A 19851-nucleotide genomic window follows, 5' to 3' on the forward strand; every position below is an offset into this window, starting at 1 on the left:
GCCGCCCGAGGTAAGCGCCTCCTGGCCGGAGCTTGCACCCCACACCCTCTTCTGCACCCCAACCTCCTGTCCCAGGCTCAACCTGGAGCCCCCTCCCAACCCCTCGTCCCCACCTCCCAGCCCAGAGCCCACACCCCCTCCCACACACCAATCCTCTGCACAAGCCCAGTGAAAGTGAGTGAGGGTGGGGGAGAGCGAGAGATGGAGGGAGGCGGGGTGGAGTAGGTGGGGCCTAAGGGAAGGGGCAGAGCAAGGGTGTTTGGGTTTGTGTGATTGGAGAGTTGGCAACCCTAGGCCAGGCTATGGTCAAAAGTGAAACCAAGATTCTTAACTTGGATAAACCTCTCTGAAAGACAAGTGCGGGGAGCAAAAGGAGAAGGGAGCACCTCAGGCAGGCAATCGCAACTTCATCAAGCACTCAATAAGAAGACTATAATGCATACAGTTGGCAATATTATTCAAGCATTCCTGCAGAGCAAAGACGGCACTCGAAGGGACCAAGGGGATTAATATGTATATTGGATAGGAGGGGAGAGTGGGCAGAACCTTTAACAATGTACTTCTGGTCCATTGATTTGATAAAATAGCAAAATAAAAGTTTCATTATGTTCTTCAAAACCATATTTAGGATTCTATTTTGTATCCTTGCAATATACAGCAGGCTCTCTAATTGAAACCAGGGGCATCTTTTTAAATATAACATTTCTCATAAGCCGTGGTAAAGTAAATGTGAATAAATAGAAGGCGGTGGTTTTATATGCCATCTTTTGCATTTCTTTAACATTTTATTTTGAAAATTGTTTCATTTTCAACAGATTTTACTACACTCTTGCTATAGTACTGTATTTGAAAAAATGCCTTTTAAACATACACAAATATGTTTATCTTGGAAACACAGCTGTTGCACATGTGCAACAACTTTCAGAAGTGTTTCAAATGCTTTTCATCCATAGAATTAGTGCATCTGTGATACATTATGCAGCATACTTTGTACATAACCACATTGATATGATAGATTGAAGTTTATTGAGTCAACAGTTTTTAAAAGTTAGTAAATGCAGATTGACATGAGACAACCCTGAACAACTTGCTGGTAAAAAACAATAATGTGCATTTAATAAATTTCCATAAATATATGTTAATGCTGTTCTCAGCTCCCAGTCACATTAATTACTTGTTTTTTAAATTGTTGTTGAAATATTGTTAAGGCTTTTACTTTAACGAGGTTGTGCCAAATCAGAGTTAGGGATGAAATGTTTTTCTTAAACTGCCCCATTGTGTTGACGTTGGGTGACTTCTTGCCCTCCCCCCATTTTTTTTTATATGTAGAGTTTTGTATTAAAACTATATAAAATATATACATCAGGAATGGTAACATACACAAGCCAGTAAGTGAACACTTCAATCTCCCTGGTCATTCTATTACAGATTTAAAAGTCACTATCATTGAACAAAAAAACTTCAGAAACAGACTTCAAAGAGAAACAGCAGAACTAAAATTCATTTGCAAATTCAACACCATTAATCTGGGCTTGAATAGAGACTGGGAGTGGCTGGCTCACTACAGAAGCAGCTTTTCCTCTCCTGGAATTGACACCTCCTCATCTATTATTGGGAGTGGACTACATCCACCCTGATTGAATTGGCCCTGTCAACACTGGTTCTCCACTTGTGAAGTAACTCCCTGCTCTCCATGTGTCAGTATATAATGCCTGCATCTGTAACTTTCACTCTATGCATCCGAAGAAGTGAGGTTTTAACTCACGAAAGCTTATGCCCAAATAAATCTGTTAGTCTTTAAGGTGCCACCAGACTCCTTGTTGTGTTTATATAAAATATAGAAGAGCCATTTTAAGGAAGGATCAGGCTCAACTCTGAACTTCTTGGCTTGCCCATTCTTAAATCAAACCTTAATACTATTTTAACAAGAAGTTCTTTTTATGTACATATGACAGCTGTAAACTAAGATTTTTTTTCTCTAGTTTATTCAGTTAGGGCCAGATTCTGCTATTCATACACGTTAAGTGATTCCTTACTACACAAGTAAACCACTAATTTAATTCATTATGGAGAAAGATATTTCTTATTGTGAATAAGGGTGGCAGATTGGGTTGTTAACGTGCAAAACAACACAGAGTCCTTTATAGTGGCTCTTATAACAAAATGATTGTGATCATTACATTTATTTTCTAAAACATTTGTGCAGAACAGATAAATACGCTTAATGTTTTATAATGGTGTTTAAAGAGAAAGTTCAAAGCTAATTTTGTTATGACTGATGCACGTAACAAAATCCTTAGTTATCAATCAGTCTAAACAAAGTGAAAAATGCTCTAATGATGAATTTTCTTGAGAAAAGGCATTTGCTAGTTTACCCTGTGACTTGAAACCATGAAATTCATAAGAGTTATGCTGCAATGTATTTTTAAATAACTAAGTTGTATGCTGATTCTTTTTATACCATGGATAATTATGGAGGCAGAGGTTGAATTTCTTGACTTGCTAAATAAATAGGGAAACAGATGCTCAGTGCTTATGTTAAAGTTCTTTTCAAATAAACTGTGCTGCCAAGAAACCGTTCAATAATATGGCTCAGCTCCAAACTCAACCTCAGGAAGGGAAATCACTTTGGCCTTGGGTAAGTCACTTAACCGCTCTGTAGCTCAGTTTTTGCATCTGGAAAGAGGGGAATAATACTTTGCTACCTCACAGGTATAGGACTGATTTGACATGAGTAATTGGACCTGGGTGAGGCCTTATTTGTTGGGAGACAGGATTAAGGAAGGAAATGAATCAGCAAGCTGGAAACAGAATGTCTGTACTAGCTAAGATAAGGGGGAATACCCAGGGAACCATTTACAACCGACAAGATAATAATGGAAAAGGTAAGACTGGAACATAAAATGAGGTAAGAAGTAAGTAGTGCACGGACAGTGCATGCTGTATAAAGATTGGTTCTTTCAAAGTGACGAAGCCAGTCCCAAAATGTAAGATGCAGTGCAAATGGGTAAATTTAAATAAAAGAGGAGGTTTGCTGAGTAACTGGATGTGTGCCCTATATCCACCTTGACACTTGAGTCTGATCAACTCCACGCAGCTTTGCTGTACTCCTGATAAGGGAAGCTAAGTGATGAGACTGGAGTTGAACTGAGTTCTTGGGGAACCCAGTGGAAGAGGTCTTGCGGGAACCCCAAAATAGTAGTGCCATTACTTGAATCCGCTCATCTTGAGTATGTAATGTATACACCCATTAGTGTGGGGGGTCATAAGCTAGCATTTAGGGAAATGGCATTAAAAGGGTTTAAGAATTTGAATATGGAGAAATAAATACCATGCTGGAGAATGGGTTAAATTTAAAGGCGGCCCCTATGAACTCCCCCAGAGACATTTTATGGGGAGACTGAGTGAAAAAGGAACTCCAAAGAGCGGTATTAGATTATTTTTAAAAGTGCTTGGCAAAGCATGGCAGAAGTCCATTAAATACCATACATAAATAAATGGCAGAGCACAGCAAAGGTCTATTGAATGCCTCTAAAATTTTCAAGAAGCAAGACCCATTGGCAGCCATAAAAAAAAAAGGTATCTAGATGGAAGTCTCTAAATGTGCAATCTATAAATAATAGTATGTAGTAGGTCAAAATTCACTTCTAAGAAATACAGGAGTGTATTTGGGGTCATGGGAATGAGGTTCTACTGCACGCATTTTTTTTTTCAGGAACACTGACGACTTGGATTTTTTTAAGTGGCCCAAAAAAATGGAAGTTTCTCTGCGAGTCCCCTTTCATCAGTGACATAGTGTGAATTGTTTTTCTCTTCTGCTGATGCTTATATGGATTTCTTGCTCAAGGGAGAGTGGGCTGGCCTGAGAACACCAACACCCAAATGTGTTTGTGCCCCACACTCCTACCGGTCATTTCAGTGCAGGATTGAGGTAAGGCCTGCCAGGGGAGGCTTAAGGAGAGAAGAACTGCTTTGTTCCCCAGAACCAGTAGAGGGGTTTTGGGAAGTGAAGACAAGTCCTTGCCCAAACTTATGCGGAATCCTTGTGCTACTGCCTCTGGTTTGTTGGTTGTTCATAGGGTCTGGCTGGGGACACCACCTTCCTGATGCAGAACAGTGCTTCCTTTAATCCACAAATGGATTTGGAGGTGGTGTGCATGTCCGTATGCTGTTAGATATTCTCTGAACTCTACAGCTATGTATAGGTGTTGGAAAGAAGTGGGCTACCTACATACCCTGTGGAATGGAAGAATGGGCCTGTTGCCCAGTTTTCAGTTGCTCCCCAGCCCCAAGTACAGGCTGTTCCTTCTTGCCCTGTCTATGCTCCCATTGTTTGCCAGTTCCATTCAGAGATCCCAGGAACAGGGTCCCCCCAGCTCCAAACTCAACTAATAGCAGCTCTGCTACTGATAAATACCCTCCAGTGAAAAATATGCATGTAAGCTTCCACCGGAGCAATACATAAGTGATGTTGCCATGCTAGTGCATGAGCCAGGAAATGTAACAGGCCATCAACAAAACAGTGAAATTGACTATATACAAAGTGCTGACAAATACACAAAATAAACTGAGAAAATAACACACACATATATATATATCACTTGACTTCTTTCAGTTTTAGAAATTTAGGTGTTACTTGCAACTCCATTAGGTTAAAAAAACAACTCAGTGAATGTTTTCAACCTACACTGTCCCTCTAAGACTACTGTACATAATGTAAACTTCTCCCTTGATTCAAAATAAGTTACTTACTAGGACATATAGTTAGACACCACTTTAATTTAACTTTAAAATCTTAATATTTTGTCTCTGTTCAATCTGTGCTTCTTATTTTCTGTTTCAGCAACTTGAATGGTGCTTTCTTCAGGGCCATATGAAACAATTATTTCCCCATTGAATGAATTATTTTAAGGAGTAGCTTGAATTTTCTGCTTCTCTTTGATAAGTCTCATATGTAATCATATGGTAGTTTATTCAGGTATAGGGAAAAAAGTCACTTCTTTCCTTATTAAAAAATTGTCTTCTGATCTTTTTGTCCATATTCTTCAGAACTTTCTCAAAAGCAGTCTGTGCTGAAGTAATCGTGAGTGTACTCTATTCAATAATTAAGGATTTCTTAATACCGATAGGAACTTTCTTACTGTTTGTAGTTCCCAGAAATGGTAGTTGGTGAACAACAGAACACGAGCTGGGTTAATGATACCACCTTCCTTAAATATAATTTATATAAAGAAGTCTGCACTTTTAAAAGACATGTTGCTAATTTCTTCCCATTCTTTCTGCTCAATATTTTAGATGTCCAGTAGGCTCAAACATTCAACTTCATATTAAAATAGTTACTTTCCTGAAAATGCCAGTGGGCTTCTAGTGGGACTTCAGCTTGCTGCAGTACTTTAAGCCTATAGCGTCTCTCTAGGCAGTCCATAACAAGCGGATATGTTGTGGGCTCAAACTTGTTGGCAAATAAATTAGGTGATTCAATGATCCACTGTAAATCCCCCAGTCCATAGACACAAATATCTCTGATGTAATGACCTGCAAAGACAAAATGTAAATATATTAACAGTTCCAAGCTGACTGAAATGCAGAAGGTACACAAAGTGGGGAATAGTGAATTAGATGTTTTTTAAAATATTTTAAGGTGCTACTAACATTAATGACAAATAGATGTATCTGCTTATTGAAGTAAATCTAAAGAATATTACTGTTTTGTTACTTATAAAAACAAGGTGCTACATACTGATTATTGATTTTAGACAAAGGGGTGTACATTGTACCCAGACTTGCTGCTTCAGTGACGCATTGCAGTGCTTCATGTTGCTCACTTGACCTGTTGGTGGTCTGATCCCATGCTCTCCTCTGGGGTACAACAATTCATTCATCTTGTTTTGTCCTGTCACCAAATTTCCTCTGTGCTTAGTTTATGGCAGTTACAGGTTTAAATGAAAGTAGGTGATTGAATACTCAACCAGGGTCAAACTGCTCTTTAGAAATCACTATATTTCCGCATTTTTGTCTGAATTGCTGGACTGCACATAGGCCAACCCTGAGTTACCTTGTGGACACGTGCACACTCACTTGTTGAACGTGCATATTTGTCAAATGGATGTCAAGTAAATCTGTTCTCTTCTGTTTAAGGTGAACTACTAAGGTTCGTGCACTAGATACATGTTCATTTAATAGGTGGGAATTATGTGAGTGTGCAATGGCTTGTAAAAACATTAGTTTAAGCTTTAATGCTACTGAAATGTTAAATGTGTAGAACTCTGTCATTAACTCACTTAATTATAGAACTATCTTCTTAGTTGGGGGTTTAAAGAACAGTTTAGTAAATAGGTACTGTAACAGTCCGCAGTATTCGAAGATATCGAAAGATATTTGGACGGGGTATAAGAGTAATTTAGTATGGTTGCTTTTATTTGATACTTTAAAAAAATAAAATATCCATGACTGAGACATTTCATGGATAATTATGAAACATAAGAATTATTCTGCAATGGATGTTAGAGCAAGTGCATCAATTTATCTGATAGTGGTATTTCATAAATACAGTGTTTTGAAAGGGTCTGGTTCTGTTTTCAGTTATCACGTTACCTTTGCAGCCATTATGTGCAACTCCTTCTTGATCTTTCCATTTAATAGCTCGTATATTTCCTTCCCACTGTGCATTTGGTGTAGCAGCTGGAGCATCTAAAAAAAATCAAACCAAAGCTAAAGACAGTTATTTTCTGTGTAACACAAATAATGTTGATTGTCTTTGAAGCTATCTTTTAAAAGTATTGCCTTATTGTTTCTTCATTTTACAGATATTAAAAATGACAGATAATAGAAATATCAAATAGGTTTGCCCAATTTATTGCTCCATTAGAACAAGTAGTCTGTACAGGGGGTTAGGGGACATTCTTAAAAGCTACATTTTTCTAGCCCAGTAACTAGTGGTCTGCACTGCCATTTGTGATACTTGGAATACTTAAAGATTCCATCTTTTATTTTCCCAAACCATCAGGGGATGTGGACACTGCAATACATCCACTGAGGATGGAGAAAATAACCTCTGCAGCTGATATACAATGGCATCACTGGGTTCCAAAGGGAACCTCATCACTCTCCTGGGCTGAAATGTCATAATAATGTGGGACAAGGAGACAATTCATGGTATAAAGAACATTAGGGTTACCATATTTTGAGTGTCCAAAAAGAGGACACTCCACGGGGCCCCGGCCCCGCCTCCAGCCCCGCCCATGCCCCTGCCCCAACTCCACCCCTTCCCCAAAGTCCCCGCCCCAACTCCGCCCCCTCCCCTGCTTCCCGCGAACATTTGATTCGCGGGAAGCCTGAAGCAGGCAGCAGGTAAGCTGGGGGGAGTGGGGGGAGGAGGCGCGGCCCAGTCTGGCCCCCCCCAACCGAGCGGCTCCCTCCGTCGGCTGGCCCCGGCCCCAGTGTCTCCAGCCTGGCTCGGCTCCTGGGGTGCCGGCCCCGGGCCAGCCCCCAGCCAAGCACCCCTGGCCCAGCGCCCCTGGCCCCGCACCCCCGGCCCTGGCCCCGCACCCCCGGGCCAGCCCCCAGCCGAGCACCGCCGGCCCCTCCCTATTTTCCTGGACATGTTTGGCTTTTGGGGATTTCCCCCCGGACGGGGATTTGAGGCCCAAAAAGCCAGACATGTCCGGGAAAATCCGGACGTATGGTAACCCTAAATAACATGCATCTTACCACTTAAACGATTCAGTGTGACCCAGTAGTGCTCATCTGGACTGTATGTGTCCTTTGACCATTCAAGCAAATCTTTTGCACGTACATCGGTCAGTGTAAACTCCACAAACTTTCTAGTGAGTACATAGTAAGCAGTACCAAAATAGATAGTTAAGTTATGTGGAGGATCATCTTTCATATTCTTGGTTGGATACACGTAGGATGTTCCTGAATGTACATATTCTTTGTAACTAAGATGCGTCCTATGTTTCATATGAGGAGGTTGGACCACCCCAGGAGTAATATTTTTATCATTCCATTTACTTTTGATGTACTGTATAATTTCTTTGTTTGTTTTGATGGGATAATCCTGGCCACACAGATTAATAACATAATTCCATTGAGTTTTGGCATTAACTAAGTCCTTCATACAATTAATATCAGCTTGTAATCTTGAAAATCCTGCATAAACAACATTTTCTCTTTTTGATGAAATAAAAATGTTTTCAAAGCAGTTAACTAGGTTTTGCACTGCAGTTTTGTAATCCTGTGGTGACTTTTCATCTATGTGTATGCAATAAACATTCTGAGGCAGATAAATGGCTCTGAGTAGCTTCACAAACATTTCTAACTCCTTGTGAATTGTGATGATGTATGCCAAGGAGAAGTTTCCTTCTTCTTCAGATAGTGGTCTTGTTATAAAATGCAGACTCTTCAAGACACTGGAGCAATTGCATGGAGTCCGTATGCAGTCAGGCATTTCAGGTTGGTGAATAATCTGACACAAATTTCCAATTTGAGGTGCAGCACTTTTCCCCTCAAAAAGCGCTGAACAAAGTTCATCTGGATAAACACCACATTCTGTTGTATCTGGGAAGGATTTTTGTTCACTTGGTACCTTAGAAAATGTGTTTCTTACATAGATAAAAGTGAAGATGAAAATACAGAGGCCAATGCACACTAAAAATCCTGATTTTGTTGCATCAAGTTGGTTCATTTTTTGCTCTCTAGAAACTTTCTTCTGACCATAGTTCAATTAAACATAGTTCAAATTACCTAAAAGGGGGGGAAAATAGTGTTTTAATTTCTTTAACCTGATGAAGCAATTATGCATTTGTAGATGCAGAAATTGTATTCTTAGTATTGCATAGAAGTGCTAAATTTCACAAGCACCAATATGGGAAGGCAGTTAGGAATAAGTGTCACATTCTCAAACTTTAACTTTGTTCCCCCACCCTGTGCTCACCCTTATTGATAATAAGGAGCTGAACATATCTGCTGTTGCATTCTCTGCAGATTCCAATTATTACTTACATTAGCTGTATTTTTTGTTTTTTCTCCTGTGTCAGCCCAAGAGTTATTAAATATTTTAATCTCTTTTGACAGCTGTTATTAAATGGATGCTCCTCTCACAGGAGTAGATAGGACATACCAGATATGTTTTGACGATACTAAAGCTTCATATCTCTCTCTCTGATATGTTTAGCTGTAGAAAAACTACTAAAATAAGAGCCAAAGATCACAATATGATCCACAAAGGTATTTCTATACTTTTGTTACCATCGTTATAATAAAAAGTGAGCTATGGCTCATTTGTTTTTTTGTCTGTAACATCTTTAAATTAGTGCTTTTGAATACAAAACCTGAAAACACAATGCATTTTCTTGTTTTTAGCTTACTTAAACATATCCTAAAGACAGTAGTTGTAATTTACTTTCTAACGTGTATAGATCAGTCAATTCAGTTCTGTTACAGCAAAATTGTTTAGAATTTCATGTTTTATATGTGAAAATACATATTTTTACAGATATCTCAGATCATAAGCATGACATTACAGCAGTCCAGTTTCCCAAGTCATTAGTCCTTATCCGTGAAGTATTTGGCATAGGATATATACCTTCCTAGAAAAGAAAAGACATTCAATGAAATTCAAGTATCAGGGGGTAGCAGTGTTAGTCTGTATCTACAAAAACAACAAGGAGTCTGGTGGCACCTTCAATGAAATTGATAGTCTGATAATTATTATTTTAGGACTTCTAACAGTTTTACTTGTAATTGTAAAGACAGTTCATGCTTTCTACTGCTTTATGTAATAACTTAAATAAAGGTTAAAAAAAGTAACTGCTTGTAGCAAAATATTGATATTTCACACACAAATATAGCATATTTTGCATCTGTCAACATCACTTGAGACTAACGAAAAATTCTGATATCATGAGCAAAGAAAATCAATGCAGTTTATTAATTTAAATCTTTCCATAGCTATTTCTTACAATCTTAAGATTTCATGCTTTTCTTAAAACAAAAGTTTCTCGTTTTTCAAATAGAAGATCAAATAAAGTAATTTTGTTTTCAAGCTTCTAAAGCATTCTGAACAGAGGATAACACAACTCAACACAAATTGAAGTTGAAAACTGGAGATTTTCTATAACATATTATCTTTAAATCTTATTAGACTTTTGGCAAATAATGTATTTATCATATTGTCCTTACTAGAGAGCACAGGATTTCAAGCTGGAAGAATGTCTTATTTTTCCCCTTCAGCACATTAATCCATTTTCTGGAACACTAGATGGAAGATTCATCCATTTTGCTTCTATGCCCTAACTGTGCGTCAGTCAGCAGTACTCTTCAGTATGCACTGAACACGCAGGCCTAAGAACAACATTAGGAAATCAGGTCCCAGAAGAATATTTTCTTAGTGGCTCATAAGGGATATGTTTACTTTGTAAACATATATCTGCAAGCATGATTTTAAGTGAGTCCGTTGCATCTCTTGAAGCTGAACAATTCAGCACTCACATCAGCATCAACCTTTTCATGTTGTGGAGAAAGCAAGAGGAGAAGAATGTCTTTGAAAGATAGACACAAGCGTTTTCACAGCAGAAATGAAATGTGACAGGCACTGGGAGTGTAGCCTGCTGCCAACTGACTAACAGATCCAAGAATAGGTTAGTATAATGGACATTATGTACCCAGTAGCAGGGTTTACGGGGCTGAGGGTTTGCTACAGTAGGGTGGCACTGGCTTTGTCTTAGAGCCAAAATAACTGTTTTATAATGAGTGAATGATTAAAAAGAGAACAGAGAAGTCACTCTGAATTAGTGAATGGTGGGATCTCTAGGGCATGTGTCACATGAGACATTCACTGTGCTGGACATCAGCATAAGTGTTGCATTGAAGGATAGGAAATGCAAAGTTATTAAAAGGTATTGAAAATCCACTAGCATATAAATTTTTACAGGGCTGCTATCTATATGCTTTAGATCCAGATTAGGAAATGCAACATCTCTGCAGGAGGAGGAATCTTTTTCTTGAAATATTATTTAATGGATAGATTTAAAAACTGAGAAATCAAACTATAGTCTGTTTATTACTTATATTTAAATATGTCTTTAAAACAGTCAAACCCATAAATAGCATCCTCTAGGGGGTTTTGCATGAGATTATTAGGATTTGTCTTGGGTTTTTCTATAGTGCTTAGCATTGTAGTAGCTAAGCATTATAAAGAGTTTTGGGTTTTGTATAGTATCATAGATATATACAGCACTTCACAAACGTGTAAGAAGAGAAGATTCCTTCACCAATATATATTTCTTAGACATTTTAGGAATATGCATAATATTTTAACTCCAAATGTAAAAAATAAACATAAATGGTGAAAAATCCACTTTAACATTTTTTTTTTTCATGGAATCTGTTTTATTTATTGTAGCACTAACTGGCCTCAGTCAGGATTGGGACCCCAGTGTGCTAGGTGCGGTACAGAGCAAAAAAAAGCCCTGGTCCGCAGAGTTTACAGTCTAAGAAAGATAAAATGCATGGAAGGATTGAGAGTAGGAAGGAGACAAGAGAACAGTAACAAGAATATACGTAAGTTTTACATATGATATATAAATATCAGAAGTCTCTGCTAACAATCTACCTAGATGTCTTTAACTTAACAGGTTTCAGAGTAGCAGCCATGTTAGTCTGTATCCGCAAAAAGAAGAACAGGAGGACTTGTGGCACCTTAGAGACTAACAAATTTATTAGAGCATAAGCTTTCGCATCCGAAGAAGTGGGCTGTAGTCCACGAAAGCTTATGCTCTAATAAATTTGTTAGTCTCTAAGGTGCCACAAGTACTCCTGTTCTTCTTTTAACTTAACAGTGTCCCCTTAGTGAAGGTGACTGTATTTAGTTTAAAATAATAGTGATGTCAGTGGTTTATTTTCACTATAAGCTCATTTTTCTTGTTCCAGTTGTTACTTAATTTTTTTGTGACGGTACTGCAAACTTTCTGTCATATGCTTACATGTAAAGGCAAGTAAAGCATTAAGGTCAGGTTGAAATTGCCTCCTTTCTGCACAAGGCTTGAATAGGCAAGCTTTGTGTGGAAATACAGAATTCCATAAAGCCCATCATGAGGCCATGGGGCTAAAACACAAGCCCTCCACAGTCACTGTACCAGCCTGAAAGCTTGAAAAACAGCTGTTGCTTTTTCTGTGCCTCTCAATGGGAAGTTTGGGCCACTGGATATATGAATATCCTGTAACCCCATCTGACCTTACAGGCAATATATTGAGCCAATATGGAGAGCCTCCTGCAAAACCAATCTGCCCATACCTCCATCTGCCCTCAAAGGGGCAGTGTGTATGGAGGACCTTTGCTCAAGCCCTCTGTACCTGGGTGAACTTGAATTTGCATATACTAAAACAAAAATATCTACAAGTATTCATCATAAGCAAAGAGTTATCATGGTTATAGACCTGATACTCAGAGTACCTTGTTACATTATGGCCAGTACTTTCAAACTTAGTTACATATGTGTCTTGATTCAGAGGTGCTGAAGTCAATGATTATTTTGGGTGCTTGGCACCTCTGTTTGGTATAAATTTTAGGTGCTGAATTCAGGCACTCAATTGAAAATTTTGGTTAACATGTTAAAATTCCAAGGTTTGTATGTGGTGACTTTTCTGGATAATATGGGAGGTGGGGGGGAACTATTGGGGTAAGGTAAAATTCAAACATCTTAATTTGAGAAAGTTAGCTAAAAAGCAAAGTGAATTTATCACAAAACATTACTTGTAGAAATACGTCCACATACTAGTCAGTTCAATTAATCAAGACCCCATTATGTAGCTTCTGATATATTTAATTGCTTATTTACAAAACTAAATTCAGATCAGTTAAAACAATTTTGCTTGTTAGCATCTCTCCCTGCCTTCATATTCTGGCCCAATCACTGTATCCCTAAATCAGCTACTGCATATGCACTTGTGGTATTTCTTTAAAGTTAAAGTTTAGTTAAACTTCAGTTCACACATCTTCATAATTCAGTGAATCAAATGCCTTTAGAAGAGAAAATATATTATAAAGAAAGTAAGGGGTTAAAAAGCACTTATGCTCATTCCAAAGTTTGTTTTTTTTATATGTACTCAGGTTGTTTGTTATCTGATTAAAGAGAGAGTTATACAACAGATGGTGGAAGAATTATATAGGGAAGTGAGCAATAAAATTCTAAAAAAATGTTACAAAGTCCAAGCCTACATTCTGAAAGAAAGTAATAGTAGTGAATGTCGCTTTATTGTATCCTTACTTCTTACAACTGTTTTTTAAATAAATTGTTATGGGCCTTATCCTACACTCAGTGAGGTAAATGAAATTTTTGCTAGATTGGACTCCAAATAAATACTTTCTTTGAAATTAAAATCCTTTTGACACTAAAAGATGAATATTGGATCAGTACTGACTAGAACCTCAAACAGGTTTATGAAGGCTAATAGTTTAGCTGTTTTCTTCGTTTACTGCACAAAATTTTTGAGCATTGCTATTTAATGCAAATGCTACTACAAAAGCTGTAAAACACTGGGTTATGCAGTTGTAAGAAAATGAGTTGTTTGCTAGAAATCTTAAATCGCAGTTACAAGATCTTGAATTTTATAAAGATTTTAAAGCTTTGATTTTTACATATAATGACCTTCTTCATAAACATACATAACAGGAACTGTATTTTGCAGACAAAAGCAATATATTGAAAAACACTTTTTTAAAACTAAGTGCAATGTTTTGGTCAAAATTAAAGCATTCTTTATAGTTTTCTTAAGGGATGTTGCAATAAATAAATCTTAAAACCCAGCTTATGGAAACTCACCTTGTACAAGAGAAGCCAGACATTTGCAGCAGAATTTAATAAAGAAATCCCATGTGTAATCCATTGTCCTTCGGGGAAAATTCAGGCTAAGTCCTTCATTTTGTTCCTTATGTGGAAACGTCATGTGAAATCAGTTAAATATTAACATGAAATGTTTTCATTTACTGGTTAGTTCACTTAACTGCATAATATATTTGTTCTGCAGTAGCCCCTTTAATATTCAGAAGCAGCAATGTCCTCTAATGTAATGAAAGAAAGCTTCAGCTTCTCCGGATTTGTTTTGTCATTGCTCTGACGCAGCCTTTTAAGGAAGTAAAAACCAGTCTGAGATCTGTAGAAACTACATTGTAGCGGAGTATAAATAGTATTCTATGTCTTTAACCTCTGGGTTGCTATCACAGCACTATGAACGATGTGGAAAAAACCTTATGCTTTTCTTAACTCTTTATCTGCTGAAACTTTCCAATTTAAGCAGACAACTGAGTATAATGGAGGGGTGTGTTCGGATTTCCATAGCAGCTTGAAGTTTAAAAACAAAACAAAAATCCTAGAGAACACACTTCCATTTCTTTGCATTCTCCTAATCTAAATATTTCCCTTCTGCTTTTATAAAATTTAACACTTGTTAAATAAGTAAAAAGATAATAGATAAGCCCCGTAGGGGCTGAGGAGCTTTTGGTTATGAGAACTGCCTTGAGAGAGAGAGAAATACTTTTGTGTTTTGTGTATTTGCAGTCTAAAAATAGTATGTGTGAGTAGGTCTACAGTTGCACATTTGTCACTTTGATTGAACAAAAAGTCTGTTGGTCAGAAATAAGTACAGAGATGGCCTAGAAATATCTTAAGGAGCTGCTGCAGGCACTCCAAAAATGAAAGGCGCTGACTTCAAAGGAAACTCTGTATACAGAGTTGCAGCATAGGGTCCTTAATAACCAATAGCACTATTGTTTTAGATGCTGTAATGTATTAATTATCACATCTCTGCAGTGCATATTGTATGTGCTGGATGACCTTTTCTTTCGTAACTAAAATAAGGTGATATTTTATCTCTAATTCATGTGCATAGGGCTTCATAAAGGGATCCTATGGAAATGAACTGCAGAATTCAGATAGTATCTAAATCATGTTTCTGTCATTTGTTTTTACTGTTTCTCTTGTTCCCTCCCCCCAGAATTTAATCATTTTACCACCCAGTTAATTTTGCTGAACAACCTCCTTGATGAACAGTTTGGAAGAATTATATGTTAAGACTTTTGTGGTGTATTTAATCCTGTACATGATATAAATGACAGATGTCAGCCTCCTTGAGAGACACTCTGGCAGTCAGTCTTGCCAAGGCTCTTGGTTTTTGAAGTAGTGTTTTGTATTGACCTAGAATTGAAGGTTGTGCACCCTGTGCAGAGCTGGGAGGGGGGCTCCTATGTAAGATTGACACACGTTTTTCTCACAATACAGATGACATTCAGGCAGGCTGGTTCAGCACAGTATTCTTGGAGGGAGTGTTCTAGTGGTTGTCACTGTTGGGTGATCTGTTTAGTCCTAGGATTGACAAGTAAAGAAGACCACTCCAAAGAAAATGCTTCTCCCTAGAAGTTTGTTCAGCAGGAAGAAGTTAATCTTATCCAAATATATTTTCAGATTTCAGCAAAGAGGTTGTACTTAGAACTCACTTGGAGGCCACTTCAGCCATCTGAGGGCCTGCACGGAAAAGGGAGTATCTTCTCCTGTGTGACTTAAGGTTACCGCAGAACTTGAAACATTCATCAGGCACTTATCAGCTAACAGTCTACTAGCCAAAGGGGCCAATAAAAAATGTGAGGAAATGGGGACCCACCAGGCAGATCCAAGAGCAATATCCTAGTGAGAAACACAGCCTACTTCTTCCCAGCTGCCATGAAGGGGAAGATGCTGGGATTATTACAACGGTGTTGACCGCAGACTATTCTTGAGGATCTCTTTTGCATCAGCCTCTGGATGACAAATTTGAAGCCTCTGCTCTTCCCCTAATTGCTGTTTTCTTGCTCCTCTCCCTTGTCTTCCCCTCCTCCCCCAATACATCATGAGGTTCTGTGGGCAAGGATTGACTACTCTGCCATCCCTCCTGACTCCTGCAAAAGTTGGGGGAAGGAATTAAGTGTGTCAGCTGTTCCTCCCCAGCGTTTTTTTTCTCCCCTTGTGTATCTCCACTGCTTGCCTCTATTACAGATCATACTTTTAACAAGCCTATTTGGGTATGTCTAAATAGCATTTTGGAGCAAATCGGGAGTGAGCCTCCTAGACCAGGTGGATATACATATTGGAGCTTTAAAAATAGCTGTGTAGACAGTGCTTTGAACTTGCAGCTCAGGGTGGCGCTCAGGCCCGGAAACCCACCCACTTCCTTAGGCCTCAGAGCCCAAGCTTCAGCACCAGCCACAACTTCAGAGTGCTGTGTATAAACTATTTTTAGAGCACTAGCAAGAGCCTTGCTAGGCCAAGTTTGTCAACCCAGGCTGGGAGGCTTGGGCCAAAAGACTGTATAGACAAACGCTTTAGGATTATGAAGAGCAACTGTGAAACCGATGAGAGTCTTGTTGATTTCACTTTGTGGCTGTTGAGGAAAACTGAACAGAAACAAGGGACCAAAGCGGTCCTCTGCAGACAGCAGTGCATTAGTTTACAGTTAGAGGGTTGTTTGCAACTATTAAGAACTAGAAACTCTGGAGGAAAGTTTAAATTCTACAAATTAATAGCTTAAAGTGTCTTTTCTCCTCTTTCCTCGTTACCCTTTTTCTTTCACCTCCATCCTGCCCCTACTTCCCCACACACTGAGGAAAATGAATTTTTCAATACTTGAATTACTGTTTCTAATGAATAGTCTTTTGAAGTGGCATCTTTACATACTGGCCTCCCAAAAGTATTTTTAGCTAGTAGTCATTCATCTTCTGAAGCACCATGTTAATGCATGAGCTTGTGATTGGCTGGCACATGAAGTATGGTTTGATCTCAGGTCTAATAAAACACTAGTCAATCCTTCCTTCTAAATTCTTGCTCTATTTAGAGCAGCGGTGGGCAAACTACAAGCCACAGGTCGCGTCCGACCTGTCAGACCTTTTAATCCAGCCCTCGAGCTCCTGCTGGGGAGCAGGGTCGGGGGCTTGCCCCGCTCCGCGCATGCCATGGCTCCATGCAGCTCCCGGAAGCAGCGGCATGTTCCTCCTCCAGCTCCTACGCATAGGGGCAGCCAGGGGACTACGCGGGGAGTTGCGGGGGCGGCGCCTGCAGATGGGGCCACGCCTCCGCATAGGAGCCTGAGAGGGGACATGCCACTGCTTCTGGGAGCTGCCCGGAACCTGCACCCCTGAGTCGCCCCCCCCGACCTCCTGCCCCAGTGCTGATCCCCTTCCTGCCCTCCGAACCCCTTGATCCCAGCCCAGAGCACCCTCATGCATCCTAAACCCCTCATCCCAGCCCCACCCCAGAGCCCGCACCCCCTCCCGCATCCCAACCCCCTACCCCAGCCCGGAGCCTACTCCTGCACCCTGAACTCATTTCATGGCCCGCCATACATTTTCCATACCGAGATGTGGCTCTCAGGCCAAAAAGTTTGCCCAGCTCTGGTTTAGAGGGTGGCTGGGGTGTGTGTGGGAGAACAGGGGACAGTAGATTTATGGAGATATGTATTCCATGGCCTACTGTAGATTCCTTGGAAGACAATTCTAGCCCTTTTTATGTTTTCAACAATCACATGTACATACATTTGCGGGGGGGGAGAATAAACAACCTAATTTGGCTTTTATGTCTTTAGGCTTAGAGTTCCACATTTGTTTTAAAAGACGCTGAATAAACAATAACACAGAGATGCCAAGCTTTAAATGCATAAAGCTAAATTTGTTAATGGGTATAAAAGGTACATTTGTATCTGTTATTACCAGAGCTCCTAGGAGCCCCAGTCTTAGACCAGGACCCCGCTGTGCTAGCCATTGTACAAACACAGAACAAGAAGATGATTCTTACCACAAAAAGCTTATAGTCTAAGTAGTTGAGGTACAAACCCTGATTTTGTTATGTGGCAGGAAGAGAAGATTTTAGTATAATGAAAACTTTAAAAAAATATTGGTACTAAAAAAGGCTTTATTTTTCTTATGTAAATTTTTTTCATATCAATGCAATCTGTTTAATTTTAATTTTAAAAGATTTTCATTTCTTCTAAAAGCTACTCTTTTTATACTCTAAGTTCTGGCTACCTTGTGAAATCAGAGTTTGTGTGTAGCTAGTTGTATCTTCTATACCTATTGAACAAGTAATTGAATTGTATAGGTATTAGACCATCAGAATCTGAAATTACCTTTTTGGTAGTAAAGTGTGTGTGTATCTACGTATCTGTAAAGTCAGATTCTGAAGACTTTTGGATGTCTATTGCTCTCACAGTTCAAATAGTTGTTTAATGTAACCATCTTAGATCATGTAACTTCACAAATATATAATTTGACTAAAGCAATTTAGACACATTTTATAATTAGAGAGAGCACTTACACAAAAGGAACTAGAACTTGCTCATTCGCACGCCTATTTTCTGCTTGTATTCAGTGTCCTACCTTTCAGCAGTTACAGCTTGAATCACGTAAACAGAAGTGATTGGCTGCTTTTTTATCCATGGGAATTTCCTTCAATTTTTCTCTGATTTCTGAGTGTCTTCTCTGCAAGATGTTTTAACGAGAAAAGAGAGGCAAAAGCAGCAGTTAAGCACGTTCAGTAGCCATGTAAACAGTTTCAGTTTCGTCATATAGATAGATTGCATGAAGGCATGCCCTTTGCTGTTCTGAGACAACGCCTTTAACAGGAAACCTGATAGTTCACCTTTGTGTGATCTGTAGTAATCTCCCCTTTAACCAGTTCCTTATCCACCTTTCAAAATTCTCAGATTAATCCCCATCTTCTCCAATTTAACTAATAATTTCCCAAGTGGAATTGTATCAGATGCCTTACTGAATTCCAGGTAGATTAGATCTAGTGCATTTCTCTTGTCTAAAAAATCAGTTATCTGTTCAAAGAAGGCGATCAGATTGGCCTGGCATGATCTACCTTTGTAAAACTACCATATATACTTGTTCATAAGCTGAATTTTTTTGATAAAAAAGGGAAGCACCAGAGAAGGGGGTCAGCTTATGAACGGGTATAATGAGGGAGACGTGGGACACAGCCCTTCCCTCCAACAGAGGGAGCAAGGAGAGGCAGCAGAGCCAGAAGGGAAGAGGCGGGGACAGAGTCTCTCCACTTCTGGCCACGCTGCTCTTTCCCCCCCCCGCCCCCCCCGCCTCTGAAGCAGCTGCAGCTCTGGGGCTGGCAGGCTGCAGCCATGCCGCTCGGCCCCGCCCCCCAGAGCAGGCTGTGACCGCGCCACCTGGCGCAGCACCTGCTGGAGCACACTGCGGCCGTGCCGCCCGGCCCAGCCTGCTGGAGCACACTGCGGCCGTGCCACACAGTCTGGCCCGCTGGAGCAGGCTGCGGCCGCGCTGCCCAGCCTGCTGGAGCCAGGGCCGGCTCTAACTTTTTTGCTGCCCCAAGCAGCAAAAAAAAGCGCCGCGCCCGCCCCCCCCCCCCCCAGCGCCGCGCTGCTGCGCCGCCAGAGTCCGCCGAACCCCCCCCCCCCCCCGAACGCCGCTGGAGCCCGCCCACCGAGCGCTGCCGGAACCCCCCCACCCCCGAGCGCCGAGCCCCGCACCGCCCCCCCCCGCCGAGCGCTGCACCACTGGAGCCCGCCGCTGAGCGCCACCGGAACCCCCCCCCCCCCAGCGCTGTGCCCGTGCCCATCCCGCGCCGCCGGAGCGCCCCCCCTCCCCACGGAATGCCGCGCCGCGCTCCCCCCGCCGCCCCTTACCAGGTGCCGCCCCAAGCATGTGCTTGGTTGCCTGGTGCCTGGAGCCGGCCCTGGCTGGTGCCTGGAGCAGCTCCAGCCAGGCCAGAGACATCATCCTCTGGCCATCCCCAGATAAGGTGGGAAGGAATGGGATGGGGAGAGTGTGGGGGTCCCGGGCTAGGGTCATGT

General features: G+C 40.5%; 2 protein-coding genes across 8 annotated transcripts in view; one reads left to right on the forward strand and one right to left on the reverse strand.

The window, feature by feature from the left end:
- The window catches only part of RTF2 (replication termination factor 2), a 56023-nt gene that overhangs the window by 17881 nt on the left and 18291 nt on the right, over positions 1-19851 (forward strand). The window lies entirely within an intron of this gene.
- Positions 752-18590, reverse strand: LOC101941424 (beta-1,3-galactosyl-O-glycosyl-glycoprotein beta-1,6-N-acetylglucosaminyltransferase 7). Of its 6 annotated transcripts, none has more exons than XM_042858372.2 (5): positions 13824-14277; positions 9404-9590; positions 7711-8745; positions 6595-6690; positions 752-5535 (listed from the first exon to the last, which is right to left on the reverse strand). In XM_042858372.2, exons 3-5 carry the CDS (start codon positions 8684-8686, stop codon positions 5309-5311), a joined length of 1299 nt encoding a protein of 432 aa, XP_042714306.1. In that variant the 5' UTR covers positions 8687-8745; positions 9404-9590; positions 13824-14277; the 3' UTR covers positions 752-5308. The 6 variants fall into 6 exon arrangements, with proteins under 6 accessions (XP_042714306.1, XP_023964952.1, XP_023964951.1 ...); XM_024109184.3 differs by having other exon boundaries at positions 9525-9590; positions 13824-13963; XM_024109183.3 differs by lacking the exon at positions 13824-14277 and adding an exon at positions 10183-10336 and having other exon boundaries at positions 9525-9590.

This window comes from Chrysemys picta, chromosome 13, assembly GCF_011386835.1.
Source record: "Chrysemys picta bellii isolate R12L10 chromosome 13, ASM1138683v2, whole genome shotgun sequence".
NCBI classification, from domain to species: Eukaryota; Metazoa; Chordata; order Testudines; family Emydidae; genus Chrysemys; species Chrysemys picta.